The 20,219-nt window shown below is 36.2% G+C and overlaps 1 protein-coding gene across 1 annotated transcript in view; it reads left to right on the top strand.

Annotated features, from left to right (window-relative positions):
- ST8SIA4 (ST8 alpha-N-acetyl-neuraminide alpha-2,8-sialyltransferase 4) overlaps positions 1-20,219 on the top strand; it is a 63,137-nt gene that overhangs the window by 23,492 nt on the left and 19,426 nt on the right. Inside the window, exon 4 of the mRNA XM_084503472.1 lies at positions 1,987-2,280. Coding sequence (XP_084359598.1) covers positions 1,987-2,280 — 294 coding nt within the window. The remainder of the gene's footprint in view (positions 1-1,986; positions 2,281-20,219) is intronic.

Here is a 20,219-nt window from a genome sequence, read left to right as displayed (position 1 = left end):
GCTTTCTTTTATTTTCTACCTGAAAAATCTGAATATACAGCATGTTAAGAATTTATGCTGCTAGATACATGCTGTAAACCTTTCTAAAATACAGTAGTTGATATTAAACATACTACTGTTGAAACAGTAATGACATGCATTGCAGGTAGACCTTGTGTTTGATATTTTTTTTAGGCTCTATTTGAATTTACAGTGAAACACTGCTTTAAAACTGCACATGCTTTTAAACTGGAAAGAAAAAAAAAAAAAAAAAAAAAAAAAAAAGATTTAGGCACTAATTCTGTTGACAGGTAAGAAAAGAGCTGTCCAAAGAAATAATCATATTAGAATCATATGGCCTATGTTATTTGTGCACACTATAAATATAATGCACAGCTTTTTAAACAAGATTATATTTGTGCATAGGTTCTTCTCAAAGTTGAACAAAGAGAGAGCTTTGCAATGTTAAGCTCTGTCTCATGTTTGTAAGTAATAGATGTTGTCACCTGCATGTAACTGACTGTGCTGAAAAAAAATCCTGCTGGGCAAGAATCCTATGTTGAACAGTCCATCCTTAGAAGAGACATTTTAAAGAGCCACAGTAATTCATTGAATTTCATGGGTTGATTTTAAGTTTTCTGTCTGATTATTTTTAGATTTTATGAAACAAAAAACTTTTGAGAACTCTAGATTAAAGGTTAACATGTTAATGTTTTCACAACAATTTTCAAAGCTAGTAAAAATTTTTGTTTTGTTTTGTGTGTGTGTGTGCCCTAACAATCATTTTCTAGAAGACTCTTAGCAGCCTGTAATACATGCAGAGGGTTTGTGGAACAGATATGTAAAAATACAGAAGAACATAAATCCATTTGCTAAGAAAACTTACATCTGCTCACATGTCATCAGAAACTTGAACAGCTTTATCTCCTCAGCATATGTAGGGTTTATAGTGTTAAGAACATTTATTTCTGAAGAAGACTGGACCACTTTACGTCGCAATTACAGAATAAAAATGTTGTTCTGAGGAATTAGCATTATCATCCACAGCTAGATGGTGTTAGTATCACCCTGCTGACTTGAGTTATTTTTATATCAGATGAAGATTGGCCATTAGAAGATGCTGAAGATGCTAAAGGATTAAGCTTAAGTAAAAAGTTCACAGTGCCAGAAAAGAATTGCAGAACAAAAAAAAAAACACTGTACTTGGTAGCATGCAGATGTTTCAAAAGACCTAGATCTAATATCGCTTCTTAGCATCCTTTAACCTAATAGTTTGCTAAATTGTGAAAATAGTATGCCAAGATTCAGATTTGGTGGATATCAGCTATAGGTGAATTCACTGAAGATGTTCTGGAAGTGATTTGTTTTGGTTGGGTCAAGCTCATCACAAAAATCACAATTAGTTTCTGAATTACATTTTGCAACCTGCCTCCAGTGCTGCTTATGGAGAAGTGAAATGAAATAAAAGCTAAATTTCAAAACATCCTCAGTTGCAGTGATAATCTAAAATAGAAAACAAACAAACAACAACATAAACTTTATCGCGGGCTAAAATTAATTTGTAAATGATATTTAAATGCTCTATTGTACAAAAATGCAACGACTAACCTGTATAAATTATACCTTAATTGGCTGATTTGGTTTCCTTTAAGACTGTGAGCAATTGGTAACAAGATGACCAATGAATGCTAATGACAGGTAACAGGTGTTAGAAGGCATACTCCAGCTGGCGATGCATGTTAAAGCATGATTACATGGCTTTCAGTTGTACAGAAAGCTGTCTTCATCACAGAATTACTTACATTCAATGTTTAAAAAAAAAAGTCTAAAGAGCGTTCAAGGTGGTAAAATGCTATATGCTATCACACCTATTACCACTGGTAGCTTTCCTTCATGTAGATTGAAATGGACTTGCCTGTTCATTTTCAGCTTTTCTTTCATGCATACATTTTTCTGAGTTAATATTTCATATTTATTTTCATTTTCCATTGATTTCTTCCTCTTCAGGTGCAATCTAGCTCCTGTGGTGGAGTTTGCTGCAGATGTGGGAACTAAATCTGATTTTATTACCATGAACCCATCAGTTGTACAAAGAGCATTTGGAGGCTTTCGGAATGAGAGTGACAGAGAAAAATTTGTGCATAGACTATCCATGCTGAATGACAGTGTCCTTTGGATCCCTGCTTTCATGGTCAAAGGCGGAGAGAAGCATGTGGAGTGGGTTAATGCATTAATCCTTAAGAATAAATTGAAAGTGCGAACCGCCTATCCATCACTGAGACTTATTCATGCTGTCAGAGGGTAAGTGTCTGGAAAAGACTGGTCTGTCCTTGGCACAGTGAAACTCGTAACTAGAATTCTTAGCAGTCAGGAAAAAGAGCAAGTAAAATGTTAAAAGGATTAACATATTTCCATTATCGATTTAATGGATTGCATTAATGAAGAAACAAGCTTGTTTGCTAATAAATGTCCACTCATCTGGCCTGTTCTAATACAAACAACTGAAATGCATTAGCACAACAGCTTTTCGCTTCTGCTTTTATGTACAATATATCTTTATGATCATTACAGTGAGAAATTGATGAAAATTAAACTGTATTCAAAGGATATGTGGTAATCTTAGCAAATCAAAAGACAATGAAAGTGCTGCATGTCTTCTTTTGGGCAAGGCTATGGAGATAAAAAATAAATTTAGGTAGCATAGGGGGGTAAAGTAACAACCATATAAGTAACGAAGTCTGGCAGATGTGAAAATTAGACCCTTCCCAAAATGTCTAGGATTTTGTAGCACACTTTCTATTTTTGAATTTAGCCGGATGCTTGGTCAATTCAAGAACAGTGACCAGAATCACTGAAAACGTTAATGTGATAAGTTGTTGAAAAAAGGTATATATATGTCCATGCTTCATGCAAATACTTGTTTTTTCAAGCTCATAATCAAACAAGACTTTTAGTTGAAGTCTCCAATGTCTTTGCCACTCCAAATAAGAGTATGTAGAGCCATTTACACAAAACATTCAGAAGATAATGGTATTGTAATATCTGTTATGCGAATTATGACAGTATGCTACTACTCAGATTTTTTTCCTTGAACTATCCTTTGTGGGTTTGGGGAAATGTCTTACCATATTGGTTTGTACAACAATTAATAGTTATGTGTCTGACTGAAAAGCTTGCTCTGTTACAACATGAGAGATAAGAACAGAGGGAGTTGATCTGATGACCCAATGCAGTATGAGAATATGAGAATGAAGCTCATAAATATGTTGTTCTTGAGAATATTAAGGCTTTTGGATGTGCTCTTCTCCTCCTACCATGTTCCAGATAGATAAATGTGGCATTCTTCATGTGGTATAATTCTAGCTGGGGAAAAAAAAAAAAAAAAAAGAAGGCTGTCCCTTTTGGAATTTGTCTCCTATGATTTCTTGCTGTGTTGTTCAGTTTGCTGGTGGATAGTTGTATTGTTGTACAGTTGCAATTTAGCTATTTATGGGCCTTTACTGTGTTGAATTTTTGTATATTCAGGGTTCCCATAGCACATGGATAAGTGCAGTAGTTTTTACAAGTGTGTATAAATCTGAAGAAATTAAGTTCACTTTCAGTTTAAAAACAGTTCTCATTTCCGTCTTCTAGATCTATGCAAAATTATAAAATGTGAGTGTTAATTCAGAATATTTAGTTTTTCAATTCACCAACCTGAAACTCCTGTACAGGGGCTCAACTTAGAGAATTAGCATCTTTATTTTCTCTTTGAAAGAAAAGCAACAGAAGTTGTCATCAGAATTGCTGATGAAAATTTAGACTGTAATGTATGTCAAATTATAACTAGCAATGTCATCTGATATAACTACGCATTTTTGTCACATTGTTGAATCTGTCCTCTAATCCTTAGCCCCTCCACTTTCAAACCTTCTTGTTTTATCACATTGCTTTTGTTGTTGTTGTTCTTTTGGGAGATAACTCAATATAACCATATATTCTTTGCTGTTCTTTTTGTAGTTGTTGTTGTTGTTTTGTTGTTGTTTGTTTGTTTGTTTGTTTTTGTAATTTGAAAAAGAACAAAATAAGTCAAAAATTACATGTGAAATTTATCTTTAGTCTAACAACTTTAAAAAGTGTGATGCATGAGGCAAGTATGCCTTTATGAGTCAAATTTGGATATGATACAGCTAGCAACAATGCATTTGGAACACCAGCCCATAATAATGAGGTTTGTATTACAGAAAAGTTAAATTTAGGGATCAAGTATTGTCTCTTTCAAGGATGCGTTACACCTCTTTAAGATCTCGTTCATTTATATCTTAAATGGAATACCATGGCAGTATGAGAAATAGATAAGCAAAAAATATTTTTAAATTAAACTGTGCCTGATCTAAAAAATAATACTTTCCACAAATAATAGTATGATTGAATCTTTCCACTTTGAATGGTAAGACTTGTCAAGACTTAAGCGAGTTATGAGTGTAACTAGTTTGAAACTAGAGTGCAGCTAACTCCACTGCTATTTAAAGCAAAGTGTGCAACTTAGCTACTTAATCTTAGTTTTAAGGAAAATCTTCATAAAGCTGTATTCTAGGTGTAGATATCTGTTGTACTTATGTTTATTTCAAATCTACTGTAAAGTGATAACTTATGAGCCTTTGAAGAGACACTTCCTAAAATGAAACTCCTATAGAATATTCCTTGTCATATGAATCTGAACTATTTGTGTATTTTTTTTGTTGTTGTTGATAGTTTTGCAAGGTGTGTGTTTTTAAGCATAAGTCTTTGCAACCATGTTAAGTAAACAGTGATGATCTGGTGAGGGCCCGTGCAAAACAACAACAACAACAACAAAATAAAATAAACAGAATGTGAAGACTGCTTTTAGTTGGATGAGAAAACAGGAAATCTACCCTCAAAAGTGCATGTTAAAACACATAGCAAGACCTGTGCAGAGCATCTAATCTCCTTAATAGGGTGTCTGAGCACATGTACAAGATTGAAAACGCAAGGTTTATGCTACATCTTAAGGTGTCTTAAGCCATAATATGGTGATGGAATTTGAGTTATTGAGAAAAAAAATGATAAGGAAATATGAGCTGCAGGAGGTATTTTCTGTAGATTGCCTTCCTTTACATGAGGAAATTATTGGCATATACACCTGCAACCTTTGTTTTGTGGATTGTGAGCATTCTCAAATACTTCTATCTTCGTGTCTGAAAGTATGAATGAACGAATTAATGAATGATTTTTATTAAAATATAAAAATGCTTAGAGTGGACAGACAGGAATGTAGCATTTGTAATCACTGTCCTCCATTAATATTTGTAACGTCCCCAAGTTCCTTTCAATCTTTATTCAAATAAAAATCCACTTTTGTTTCCCTTTTCTTGTCTTGATACTGTCAAAGCATTCCGTCTTTATTTGAGAATAAATTATTACTTAATGCAGGGTATTCATTTGAAGCTAGTTAGTGCTACTTTAATTTATTCTTTAACGATAAGAGAATCACTCAAGAAAGTCAGTGTAGCTCATGTTGCTTCCTATATTGTAAAATCTTTCCAAAGTCATAACAACTAAAACACAATGAAAGTTTTCTTCAACTATTCCAAAGACAACACCAGGAGGCTCAACTGAACTAGTGTCTTTAATTTGAAAGCATTTGCTTATGAAGATGAATAAAAGGTCAAATTTTGAGGGCTGCACCACATCTATATCATTTACCTGGGTGAAATGAGGCTTATATTTGAAACTTAAACGTATTTCATTACAACTACAAGTGTTCATAATCTAAAAATACAAAATGTGTTTCAGGCCTAACAATTGCCTAAGATGAGAAAATATCTATTGTTTAGAATAGATAGAATTAAAACTTCTTTCTTTTTTTTTTTTTCCCTGAAAAACAAATTGCTCATGTAAATTTAATTGATATCAAGAATTCTTTGAGTTAATTCACCTAAAATTTTATGAAAAATATGGAAATGTAATGTATTTTGGGCTAAATGATTTCATAATGCTCATAGTAATTTCAATTTGACATAATGTAGTAACAGAGATGAGTGATGCTGAAGAGACCAAGCTGATAGCCATAAGATTTGGAAAGGATTCTCTCTATTCTTTTTATTTGTACCACCCTGCCATATTGTTCAAGCAATTTTTTTTTATTATTTTATTTTTTTCCTTCATCTATCTTTAAAGCATAAGCTTCTTCCAAACATAGGACACTAATTTTCTTAGACTGGTGTTCCAATCTAGAATCACTACATTCTGCGTACAGTTTTAAATAATAACAGAGCATTTTTGCTGCAATCAGATATTGCACTGAAATTCTGTCTCTTATTTTTCCTTCACTTTTAATAAAAGCAACTTTCTGAGTTGCACCTAGTGTTTGGAAATTGCTTTTGATCACATTGTAGCATTAAAATGCGTATTTTGATAACATTTTAAAAAACTTTTTTCTGTCCATTTGTGCAGGTTTTGGGTCATAAAAAAGGTAATGTGGTGTTTGAAAAATAAATTGCTTTTTGGCAGATTCCATGCCTTATTAAACATCTGTGAGTGATAGCTACTCCTTTAAAATCTCAGAGGGATTCAAAGTTTTGAGAATAGATTATGTAAATACTAAGTCTAACATGGTAACTTTTTTAACCAGTACCATAAATTTTAAATGGCTGATGGATTCAGATTTTATACTTCAGTAGAGACCAAGAGGATCAAGTAGTTTCATGTGATAATTTATTTTCTCTGTTTTTCTTTTACACTTGGGCACAAATTTTGTATTTCAAGTTAGAACATGGAATTTGGAATGTGATTTGGGGGCAGATGGGTGATTTTCTCATGAAGTGTTTCTAAGGTTGTTTTTTTATGGAATTTTTAATTTAATTGTGCACGTTATTGACAAAATAATTGAGGTAGTCAGTACCTAACAGAGTGTAAGATGGAAGTAGAATCTATAGATGAAGAGTTCAGTTGATTAAAAGGATTCTATGTTCCCTGATGACACTTCTAGGAAGGCTAATTATAAAGTAATTACGATGTACAAACCACATTACCTTTTTTTTTTTTTTTTTTTTTTTTTTTTTTAGTTGAATTTAGTAACAAATTTCAAAAACCTTGTTTTATTAATAGATCTGAGATTTCAAAATGAATCCTTTCATTAGGATTATTTTTAATGATATATTATTCCATGTAAGTGATACTTTTTGAGGTGTGGAGTGTGTCTACTCTCAGTAGCAGAGCTCTACTGGAAGATGCGTTAAACTGCAAGCAAATGGGAACTGAGTTTACTGGGATCAGAATCCAGTTGTTCTATGTTACATTCAGTAGTAGCAGACAAACAAATCTGAAAGATCTGAGCAGATACCTTCTGTTATGGATCGTGCTCTGCAGTTCCCCAGAGGGAGTAAGGAGAACTCTTGAGGCTAGACATGATGTTAAAATAATAGGTGGAGACCAGGGTTAACTCCCAGAGCCCACGTCTGCCTATCCTGGTGCATACTGGAAGACATAGCCTAAAGATGGAGAAACCCCCTCACCCAGTGCCCAGTGCCGTCTTGTCTTCTGTAGTGTTCTGAGAAGTTTTTTCTCATGTTTCCTCCCCTGATTCCTCAAAACAAAGTTCTCACACACATCTTAATGTGTGAGAATGTTTTCTTTTTTTTTTTTTTTTTTTTTTTTTTTCCTGTTGGAGTCATCCCATGAGCTATTAGTCACTCGGCAGCAGTAAATTGTTGCAGTTGCTTCACATAAAATTCCTTGGCCTTTTGGGTATGGAACAATCATATGGACATCCTGTGGGATTTGCCTGGGCTCTGCTTGCTTCCTCCTTGCTACTGCCTGTATGAGAGTGGTGGTATTGGACTTGATCCTACATTAAACACAGCAGAATTCCCACTGAAAACTCTGTGCTGTGCCTGTGTAAAGAGTATGCTGTGCCTATTTATGGTCTCTTTTCAGTGCAGAGTCTTTTTCCTTTTGTTAGTGAAACCAAACAGCTGGTGTTTGAGTAGAGTGACCTTTTACACAGCTTCACCGCAGCTCCAGAGTCCTTCACTCTGGGAAATACAGAAGTACTCTGAGAAACTGAAACATGCAGAAATCGAATAGTTCTCCAGCAGCTTTGTGCTAATAAAGAAACAATTGCTGGGAGCAATCAATACTGTAAAACACCTTTCTTTCTTGTACTGCTAGGAGATTTGTTTTTCATTGCTAAAATATATTCCTTAAAAAAAAGATGTTTTCATGTACATGAATGACAATCACTGCAGAAAACAAAATAAAAAAAAGAAAAGCAAGGCTATTAGGCTGAAAATAAAATAATATGTCTCTCATATCATGTCAGACAAATATTCAAAATATTTGGGGAAAAAACAAAACAACAAAAACAAACAAACAAAAAACACACGGTTGCCCACTCTCCAGTGTAGTACACTCCCATTTTCCATAAATGTGAGTGTTAAAATAGTTATGTGTTACAGGTACCCTTCTGGCCATGAATAATCTGTCAGTAGAGCTGGCTTTGTTCACTAGGTTTTTCAAACAAGTAAGATGCCAGTCACTTCAGATTTTCAGAACTTGCCTATTGTCTGAACTCTTTCCTAGTTCTCTGAATTCTTGTGAGAGGAGTAGGTGGCACTTCCCTTCCTGAAGCTGCAAAGCTGCTCTTGGCCCAGCAGCTGATGACCAGGAGAGCAGGACCATGGCAGACCAAAAGACTCCTCTGGTGTAGAGGTTCTCAGCATGTTCTTCACTTTCCTTTGCACAAGGTTCTCATGTTTGGGGAATGTTTAGCAAGATCTGTCAAGAGATATGACACTTCTGGGGAGAAAAAAGTCATATTTTTAATGGGAGCAAACCCAATTAAAGTAGTGGAGGACACAAGAGGGAAATTGAACATGTCTGTTTTTTATACGGTATATTTTTTGTAGTCACTAAAGTAGACCCTGAAGAGTTTGGTCATGACTGTAGGGAGAGAAGTTTTATTCTTATTTTCATTAATCTGCTGATAATAAGATCCTGGTTTTGTTTGTTTGTTTGTTTTTGTGCTTGTTTTTCTTTGCTGCATCAGCTGCTTTGTTCCTAATTATCAGCAATGAATGTACTTAGGACTTGTAAAATTTACTCTCCTAAGGTTAAATTTCAGTTTCAAGTAGAGGAAAGCAACAAAATTAGTTATAGGAAAAATAGTAAAGGAATTGATTTTTGTCAAGTTTTTGACGTTTAGTTTGTTTACTGTGAGCAACAGCACTGTGCCTGATGTCAGTGACTTAGCAACTAAGTAGGGAATAAATTACACGTAGTTTATTCATACAGCATAAACTGTATGAATAGTATATGTTTAAATTGTACAGCAATTTTGCCACTGTTCTTTTTCTTTTTTTTTTTTTTTTTAATCTTTGTGTGCAAAAAAAAAATATCTCTTAATTTCTGTGTTTCTGAAAAATATACAAATATGTTAAATTAATTAACTAATTTCTCCATATCCTGTAAAAGTAATTGTAGATGTTCAGTGGAAAAGCAAACCAGAAACTGTTTTTATTTCTACAGAGAGCCACCTTAGACAGGTACTGTTAATAGGATGAGGAATAGCTTTTCTGTTTTTATGATACATCAGTTGAACTGTCTGTAAATTCTGTATGATACACGTGTGGATGAGAAGATTCTGTCTGTTTTACTTCCTATTTTAAAGGAAGGTGAAAACTTACAACAATTCTACTTTTGATTTCAGTGGAATGCTTAGAGTTTTCAAAGATGTGTGTATTTATCTTTCATCTTAGTGAACTTTTATGATGAGTAGCAGTTGTGTGGAGTATCTTACCAGTAACTGATCTTTTCCTATGATTAGTTAATTACTGATGTAAAGTGGAAATAAGCAAACAAATATAGCTTTAAATGATCTGGATAAAAATGGCCTTGCTTCTGAACTTTTCAGTAAAACCAAAGAGCATTGTTATGATATGATAAATTCTACTAGTTCTAAACATATTAATATCTTTTACCAAATTGATCCCTCATCTGAAGGAAAAAAAAAAAAAAAAAAAAAAAAAAAAAGTAAGTAGGCTAAGATTTTCTCTCTTGATCTATGTTACATGTGTTGTGTTTTTTTTTGTTTTGTTTTGAGGGGACAGAAGAGAGATAGAGAAGATAGAAATGGATATACATACTTGTGATTGCTCCTCTTGTTGTTCTGTGACACTTCTGACTGTCACACTGACTTTAAACAGAGCTAGAAAAATAGCAGTGCAAGCTATATTTTTCTACATGGATGACTGTGATAGATGACAGGTGATGATGGCAGGCCCTGAAGGTTACCTTTTACTCCAACTCAAATAATTGGATTGTTTATGAAAGTGAATAAACAGTTCAGTCCGTCAGTTAAATAATATGCTAGGATAAGCCTTATAATGGTGTCATTGTAAGAATTAGCAGTTTGGCCTAATGTCTTTCATAGTGTCCCCTTTTAATTCACTCAAGCTTCTTCAAGAACATCTTAATGGGTTGTCTGAAGTCTTTGGGTTCCTTTTTATGCATTGAGAAAGACTTCAATTTAGGCTTTTTATACCTAAAGTTAACAAATGTCAAGGCTAATAGCTACCTTCCTCCCATAGATAGTTTGCGGGGAAGTAGTCTATGTCTTCCTTTTACACAAGCTGTTCAGGATTTAGAGTACTTCCATTATATACAAGAAAAGCTCTTGTTCCTTCCACTTTGTGAGATTTACTAAGTCTGGCTGGGATGGAGCTTTCTTCATAGCAGCACTGTGCCAAAATGCAGGTGCCATTTTTTAGATTTGTGGCTAAAACAGTGCTGATGATACACTTGTATTTTGGCTATTGCTGAACACAGCTTGCAAAGCATCTAGGTCTTTCCATATCTGACCCCAAAAGGAGTAGTCAGGGGTGGACAAGAGGCCAGGAGGAGACAGCCAGGACAGATGACCTGGGATGACCAAAGGCATATTCATAATGTCACACTTGGCCAAATAAAATTAAAATAAATCAGAAAAAGAAGGGGTTTTTGTCATCCAAGACAGCTGGTGGTGAAAGCCTGATGGGCTGGGCCTCATCAGTCTGCTTGTGGAAGGTGCTGAGATACTGCCTTTGCATTGCCTTTTTTTTTTTTTTTTTTTTTGCCTCTTCATGTTGTAAGCTGTCTTTATCTTGACCCGTGAGTTGTCATGCCCTCTTCTTCTTCCTGCCCTTTCCTCCATCCCACTGGGGAGGGAGCAAACACCTATATGAGTGCTTGGCTGCTGGTCACCACATGAGGGAAGGAATGTATTTGAGTATGTGCTAAATCAGCCAAGTATAGGCTTTTTGGTGTCTCGAGGAAGTCTTCTGGCCTGTTTGGCTTTGCATCAGAGAATTAAGAGACTTTGCATGTTACAGGGTGAGATAATGAGTAACATTACTTTTTTAAGGCACTCATGAAATTAGAAGGCAAGGCGGTTAGGTCACTACTGTAATGTGTACAGCGGTTTTGAGCACAGAACATATTTTGAACAAACATGACTGGTCAGGTGGTAGTTCTGTGCTTTCTTAGAGTTAGAAGACACACCGTAGCTGAGTTAGAAACTGGGTGCTTGAGTTTCAGGGGGAGTGAGATTTAAATCTCTTGTGAGGCCTCATTTCCTTCCCACGCTAGACTGAAGATTCTGCCTTGCTGTACATCTGTCTTAAGCACCACTTTCAGCAGAGGCTGGTTCCTCGAGATACTGTTTTTAGGGCTCCTGCTGTCCTCATGCTCCTATGTAGACATGAGGACACATTCATATACGTGTGGGAGATTAAGTTCTGTGGGGATTCATATTATAGACATAATAGGATGAGTTTGCTGCACTGAAGTAAATTTTTTTGAGGTTTCTCCTTCAGACTTCAGGAAGTGAAATTACGGGCCACAAGAAAAGTTGAGTACAACCTGTATTTGTGAAATGTAAAACAAACAAACTAAAAAACACCACCTTTTATTTTTACATTGTTTTTCAATATTTCCATATTGAAATGTTTGATGTACCTCATGAGCATTTTGGAGACATCTTATTTGCGTTTTTCTTTCTGTTTTTTAGTGGGCACAAGAGTTATTATTTACGTTCTTTGAAGCATGCATTTAGTGAAATACTCAAAGAAAATTGACTTTGAGAAAGTTATTGCTAGATCTTGTATTTCTTTTTAAACTTAGTTGTGCTTTATTGGCTAGCAGTGGGATAGAGCAGAATTTCCAATCCGAATGAGTAATAGTTCCCTCTTACAAGTCAAAAAGACATGCAAAATGATCTAAGACCCTACCAAGAGTAAGAGCAACTACTGTTTTCAGAATGTTTATGAGGCTCATGAGTTTTTTTTTTTTTTTTTTTTTTTTATTTTTTTTTTCCTTCTTCATTTCAATGTAAATGTGGGTACACTCACCAGAGGTGCAAAGAGGAAGGAGAGGAAATAGTGGGCATATCAGAGTCATACTGAAACCAACAGGTGGCATGTCTTAGTCTTATGTCAAAATCTTTGACATGTAACATGCAGAAATGTGTAATATGCATAAGGCCTGAGAGGATAGTATCCTTGTGATTGTTCCAGGGTGCTCCTACAATGTAAAATTCATCTGTGGGCTTTGCAGACTGTTTGAATGGCCCTTTTCACCTTTAATCTATAAGGGACAGAAGATCACTATGGAACACAGACCATGAAACATAGCTCTTGATGACAGAAAGCTTTCAGAAAATAATCTTGAGTGTATTTTTTGTTTATTTGCTTGATATTTTATGTTTTAGTTCCTTTTGCAGAGCTAGGAGACCTTTAAAAATGACACAGGCAAAAAACTTCAGGGCTGATAAAGACAGGATCCAGGAAGAACATTTCTTTCAAAGTGTGTTCTCCTTTCTCAATAGTGATGTACACCCACTGGGAAGCTGCATGGCCACATGAAACCTCACAAGCATAGCTGTGAGCCTTGCAGTGTGCTTGCTGTAGGGGATGGGTGTAAGCTGGTGCAGGGTTTGACCTGTAGACCATTGATAACCATTGAGATTTCTGCTGCTTGCAAGGTGTTGTTGTGTGATTTTTATTATTATTTTTTTTTTTTTAAGTAGAGACACTGATGAGCTTTAGTTAGTGGAGTTATCTGAGTCCCCAGGGATGTTTCACAGCAGGAACAAATCCACAGGGATGATGCTGACTGGCTGTTGAGTCAATTAAGAGGTGAACTGCATGAATTCTGGGAAGGGAGTTTGCGGGTATGTGGGTAAATGAAAATTTGGCTGATGCATTTGGAAATCTCAGTTCTGTGATGTTGTTGGTAGTGAACGTCTGTCCTTTTCCTACTGAATCCACCTGCAGTTGGCTTCTCACTGACAAGGGTAATGCAGAAGGGCAATGTTGTAGATTGCAGGATTTGCTTGACCATCTTCTGGTTTTAGCTTATGTGATTGCCAAGCATTTGTTGCTGTTTTGTTACCATGATTGTCCTCTGAAACAGGTGAAAGAGAAGAGGAAATCTGTCTTTCTGGTTTTGTTTTCAATTTCTTTAACTTGTCTGTAATATGCAAAGCAAGTTCAGGCAAAAATATCTGGGAAATATGCCAAAGAGTAAACACACTTTGTTCCTGTAACACTGATGGTTTGAAATTGAGTAGCTTGCATTCAGACTGAAGATCTCCCTTCAAATTGTTGTTAATTTACATGGCTGAAGGTAACTTAGTAAAGCCATGGACATTATACCATGGCTAGCTAAATAGTAAGTAAGTAAGGGAGTTCATTTTTTTCTTAAATATTTTAACGAAGAAAGTGACAAGTACTTCCTTTCTTTGTAAAAGAAATGTTAAAAATGCATTCATGCTGCTACTTTTTTTTATGTAATCTTGCAGTTAAGTGAACTAATTGATTTGTTGTTGTTGTTTTTTTTTTTTTCAATATATTTACTTTTTTCTTTATAACAGCAGAAATAAAAGTAGAAAACTACTCACCTAAATACCTTTATTGATGCATTTAAAAACGTAGGAAACACACAAATAAAGTAAGTTAAACAAAAGAGAGGACATATCGCCTTTTTTTTTTTTTTTTTTTTGCATGTACTAACCAGTCACGACAAAGTGGTTGCTGTTATTTTTTTTTCCATATTTCTCTATACTCCTTTCTGAAATATGTAGATGAAAAGATAAATTAATGAAGAAAGCTGTCACATCAGCAAAACTTGGAAGCTAAAGATGGGAAATCTTTCTGAAGGAAAAACATACAGTAATCTCCCTACCTGAAAACCACAGGAATTTATGTCAAAAATTACTTGAAAAAATAGTAGTGAAATCTGCAGCCTTCCTCATAGGTATCACATGTTTATTTCTGAGCTAGTGTAGCAGTGACCAAGACCAGTTTTTTCGCAGCATGTCTTTGTGAAACCAGTTAGTGGGCTTGGCAGAGCTCCAATCATATCATATTGCTGCTAATTGACATTATGGTTGGTATTGTTTGCAGTGACTCTAGAGCTTAATAGAATGTGAAAACTGAACAGCAGTCTGTCTTTATAGGTGTTTCTTTGGCATGGCAGCATGTGGACTCCTCTCTATTAGTAAAGTGTGTTTTTCATATTTGATGACCTTTGTAAGGAGGTGAATCTTTCAGTTCTCCTGAGTTGTGCAGTAGGTTGTAGTGCAACCAATTGTTTCTATTTGATCGTGTTGTTGAAAATGTGCTTTTGTGAATTTTTTGTTTGTTTGTTTTGTTTTGTTTTGTTTTTTGTCTGTATGTAGTTTCGTAGAATCTTGATCCTAAGGAGTAAGGAGTAATTTATACCTCCTTATTTTACTGAAGTAGTTTACTTTATTTGTATGAAGCCTGTCTGTTTTGGTTGATTAATGCAATGACAGCTGTGGGATTTACTATGGTAAAATCAATAGTTTTTATATCTGATTAATCTGTTCTGGTTCATTGCATTGACCAAATCTAAGTAACTGCAGTCAATATTTTATATAATAATCTCTAAAAGGGAGACTCCAAACTGAATTGATTAAATCAAATGATGTCAGATATGATTTTTTCTATATAATTGAAGTAAGTCTAACAAATAATGTAACATTGAACATGTTCAAAGAACATGTTCTTTTACTGTATCTATCATGAGCTGCTGAACATTGAGTTCAGCCTTTCAGGGGAGATGAGCATAAGCCAAAAGCAGTTTTAAGCTGTTCATCGGTCCAGTGAGCAAAGTGCATCCTGAAGATGTGCTCATGTTCACAGTTAGCATTTCTCAACATGAGTTTCAGTATGCAGGAGCATTTCATTAATGTCACTGATACATGGCACAGTCCTCATGTTGTGATCATGTACGTAAATTATAGATTGGACACAGAATATAATGTTCTACAGCAGAGAACTGAATTTCCCATAGTTGTGTCTTTTTGTCTTTTTTAGGCTAGATTTAATATTTGATATTAGAGGTGCAAAAACAATCAGGAATAAGGGACCTGTGGAATATTTGTTGTGGTGAACTAAAAATTTAATCCAGATTTTTCCTGAAGTGATGATGACAAAACTCAGTAATTCATGTAGGTCCTTCCACTGTTGCGTTCCTTATATTTACATCAGTAGGAAAAATTAGATCTAATGGTGAAAGGTAGAACTAGCACATATTGTTAACTTTATGCCAATCTGGTGACATGTTGCAATTTTCAGAGGAAAAATGTTAATCAATTCTAAGTTGTAGTAATACTTTCATAAAATTATAAGAATTCTTTTTAAATAAACATTTTATAAATGTAAACTGTTTCAAACCACTTAGCTAAATCCCCCAGTCTGCTGCTCATTACTATTATTGTAACTTTTTAGTAAGACTACATTGTTCTTTTTCCCTTGCTTAGCTGAATTGTCATTTTCATTGAAAAAAAAAAAAAAATGTCATTTTCATTGGAAAAAAAAAAAAAAAGTATTTCCCTGTTCTTCATTTGATATAACTTTCCCAGAGAAGCATTGCCTGTGGTTACAGAATCTTATGCACTCGGTCCCATTCTTGTATTGTTGGAAACCCATCTCTTTTCCCAGTCTGTTTGGCCATGTTTGACATGAGAGATAGCTTTGCATGCAGTTACTTTAAATGAATGATTTGTCATGACCTCACTACTTCCCAGAAGAAGCCAGGGCCCTAGAGAACAATTTAAACAAGTACCTAAGTTCAAGATTAACCCGTGGTTATGTTGTACTATATTACTATTTAAGTGATATGGGCATATATTATTTAAGTTGTAACTAACTTTCAAAATTAAAATAAAACATTTTCCTACTTCTTTATAGCTGAAATATGATCATGCAACAGGAAAATTATCATCCTCTATGTAGTAAAACAATCTTCTAATAGATTGACATGAGTTTATTAGAAGTTTTATCATTACTGTGAATTATAGAGGTCAAATTTGTTTCTTGGCCGTAGTTGTAGTTTCTTTGCTAATTGTGGTGATTTCCTCAAAGGGGGAGGGGGGAGGAGGGGGGGAATATGATGTGAAATAAAAGGGCTCACATGTTGATAAGGACAGAGAGGGAAAACAAATAAAGACCTTACAGAAGCAAACAAGTTTTCTCTACGTATCATAGAATATCTTAGGTTGGAAGGGACCTTAAAGATCATTTAGTTCCAACCCCCCTGCCATGGGCAGGGATGCCATACTTCCCATCAGTAAATCTACAGTTCATCTAAAGTTCATCTACATCTAAAGTTCATCTACATCTAAAGTTCATCTACAGTAAATCTAAAGTTCATCTACATCCTGGGAAGCAGGGCCTCAATACATTCAGCAGTTATTTGGGAGGACAGACGTTCTCATAACGAGAGTCTCCCCTTCTGTTTCCCATTCCCCACCTCTTATTGCTGGGTGTGACACCAGACTGTATGGAATATCTCTTTGGTTTAGGTCAGCTGCCCTGGTGATGACCCCTCCCCAGCTCTTGCCCATCTCCATCCTACTGGCTTTGAGGGGGGAGGTTTGAAAGGAGTCCTGGTGCTGTGCCAGCACTGCTCAGCAATAGACAACACACCAGTGTGATACCAGTGCTGTTCTAGCTGCAGGTGCAGAGCACAGCTCTGTATAGTCTACTGTGGGGAATATTAACTCTAAACCCAGTACACTGATCCATGCCACTGTCAAGGATTCCTACCAAGAAATTGTTTCAATAGCTTTTCTGAGGCTTGAATAACTACTTTGAGGCATATAAATAAAGACCATATTCAGGAAGTGAATATGGCTGGTAGAAAACTTATTTATTACTCTTCTTGATCTCTGCTGTTGAAATTGCCTCAGTGGGCCATGTGAAATCAGATACACTCTAAGGTTCTAACTTCTCAGTTTTAGCCCCAACAGTGGGTGGGGTACCAGCCTTCAGATTGTGTTGTCCAACCTTCAGCTGGAGGTGGACTTCTCACACTGGAAAGCAGCCCCACAAAGAGGGATCTGGGGGGTTGTGGTTGACAGCAAGTTGAATATGAGCCAGCAGTGTGCCCTGGCAGCTGGGAGGGCCAACCATATCTTGGGGTGCATCAAGCATGGCATCGCTAGTCAGTCAAGGGAAGGGATTGTCCTGTTCTACACTGCACTCTACTCACAGTACCTTGAGTACTGTGTGCAGTTCTGGGCGCCACAGTACCAAAAGGATGTAAAACTGTTGGACAGTGTCCAGAGAAGGTGGTGAAGGGCCTAGAGGGGAAGACGTATGAGGAGTGGCTGAGGTCACTTAGCCTGTTCAGCCCAGAAAAGAAGAGGCTGAGAGGAGACCTCATTGCAGTCTACAGCTTCCTCACGAGGGGGAGTAGAGGGGCAGGCACCGATCTATTCTCCTTAATCACCAGTGATAGGACCCATGGGAATGGAATCAAGTTTAGGCAGGGGAAGTTTAGGCTAGACATCAGGCAGAGGTTCTTCACCAAGAGGGTGGCTGTACACTGGAACAGGCTCTCCAGGGAAGCAGTCACTGCACCAAGCCTGTCTGAATTTAAGAAGCATTTGGACTGTGAACTTAGCCACGTGGTCTAAAAGTTTGGGTAGACCTGTGTGGTGCCAGGAGTTAGACTCAATGATCCTTATGGGTCCCTTCCAACTCTGATACTACATAACAAATTTCTGTCTAAGAAGCCAGCCCACCATCACATTTGGTCTGGATCACCCCTTTCAGCCCATAACATGTGCCAGCAGCAGGGAGTAGCATAGTATCTCTTGTACCACACCGGTATGGGAAGGGAGCCCTAGAAGAGGGCTCCTGTGTGACCACACATGAGTAATGCATCCAGTTCTCTGGCCCCCAGAAAAAGACATGGACCCTGCTAGTGTGGGTCCAGAGAAAGGCTACAAAAATTATCGGAGGTCTGGATCACCTCTCCTGTAAAAGCTGGAAAAAAGGTGGCTCCAGGGAGACCTTACTGCAGCCTTTCAGTATTCACAAGGGTTTTATAAGAAAGATGGGGATAAACTTTTTACCAGGGCCTATACTGATAGGACAAAGAATAATGGTTAAGATTAAAGACTAAAAGAGGGTAGATTTAGGCTAAGGATGAAGTTCTTCGTTGTGTTGCTGGTGAAGCGCAGGAACAGGTTGCCCAGAGAAGTTGTGGATCCCCATCCCTGGAAGTGTTTAAGGCTAGGTTGGATAGGGCTTTGGTTAACCTATGTCTGGGAAGTGTCCCTGCGCATGGCAGGAGGGCTGGACAACATGATCTTTGAAGATTTCTTCCAACCCAAACCATTCCATGATTCTGCAATTGTAAGAGGAGTGGAGAGGGAAGGGACGTTGTCCAACAGTCTTACTAGTTGGGGAAAAGTTGTCTTCAACATTGCTTTTCTTTCAGTGTAGGAAAGTGTTCTCATTCAAAACCTGTATGATTGTGAGTCAGTGTATGAGTTTAGGCTATACACCGATATCTTGAAAATCCCAGAGAAACAAAATACCTGTCTTATGTGATTGCCTTATTTTGCTGTTAGAAAATGCTGGTTTTTTGTTTGTTTGTTTACATACTTTACGTATTTTGCCTATGTTTTTCATACTTTCACTCTCTGTTTAGCATTTTTTTCACCTCTATATGTGTTTCTGTGTATGAAAGTTTGATATACCAAAAGCATTTTTTTTTTTTTGTATGAGAAGAATCATCTTGTGTAATGTCCAGCATTGTTTCAAGTAACTATCCAAATCATTTAACAGTTTTAAATGGAAAATATGCCTTTAGGTTTGTCTCTATGTACCGAGCTCTGCAACTTCTGTGGTCTATTTCTAAATTCTGGAATTTTACTAATTCAGTCATTCGGTAAGTAGGCAAATTTTGAAAAAATTATATATTCCCATAAAATAGGTAGCTGTATTTTGCTGAACAGAAAATTAATTGTGAAGGCAAAGGTATTTCATTCTGTAAGACCAATTAAATTCTCTTATGCCATTTACAATATGATCATGATTCTTTTTCTTCCTCCCTTTCATCCTTTTGGTTCATCATTTCTGTTTATTCCAAATTAATCCCAATGATCTTTTAGAGAAAGATATATGTAAAATTTAAAATGCATATGAGAAGGAAAAACAACAAGAACAACAAAAAAAGTCAACTCCTTAAAAATACTTATATTTCTTGTCAAATTTACTTAAAATGGATTTGCTTTCTTTTGCCTACTTCCATAACTGCCTTGTTAGGATTGGGCCCAGTGTGCTTTCCAGAATGGAAACCCAATACTACATCTCCTACTGAGATTTTTCACTAGCACTGTTAGCATGCTTAATGTTTCTAACCATTATTTCCTTGTGTGTGTTGAATTGGTGATTGAGAATAGGGACATAATGGTGTTCAACCAGTTACAATGAGTTTAGAGATTCCCTAGTGTATGTTAAATCACAAAGGAAAACTGCAGAGCTTAGCGCTAATTAAAGTTGCTGGTCTGATGAAGTGTATTAGAGCAGAGACATTCTCTAGTTGAAGCACATTAGCAAATCTGTGTGGGCAAAGTAGCACATATCTCTTCTGTTGTGCTTAGCATATTCACCAGTCATGAGCGTTACCATTAACTCAAATTCTCTGAATGTCTTGCTGTCTCCACTCATGAGTAACAGAGGACTGTTGCTGTTATCGCTATATATTATGTAGGTCTATAAGACTGTGTGATAGAAATGTCCTTCCAGCCAGCAAACTGTCTCACTTAGAAAAGCTTTGCTGGGTATTTTGCTTCTTCTTCCTTGGTCATGAAAGAGAATCATGTAGTGAAAGCTTGGGTTTTCAGAGACCTGAAGGGCCTACAAAAGATTGAGCTGAACTGC

Source organism: Aythya ferina (genome assembly GCF_964211825.1).
Source record: "Aythya ferina genome assembly, chromosome: Z".
NCBI classification, from domain to species: domain Eukaryota; kingdom Metazoa; phylum Chordata; class Aves; order Anseriformes; family Anatidae; genus Aythya; species Aythya ferina.
Note: the sequence above shows the minus strand (reverse complement) of the source record. Positions and strands in the feature narration are given on the sequence as shown.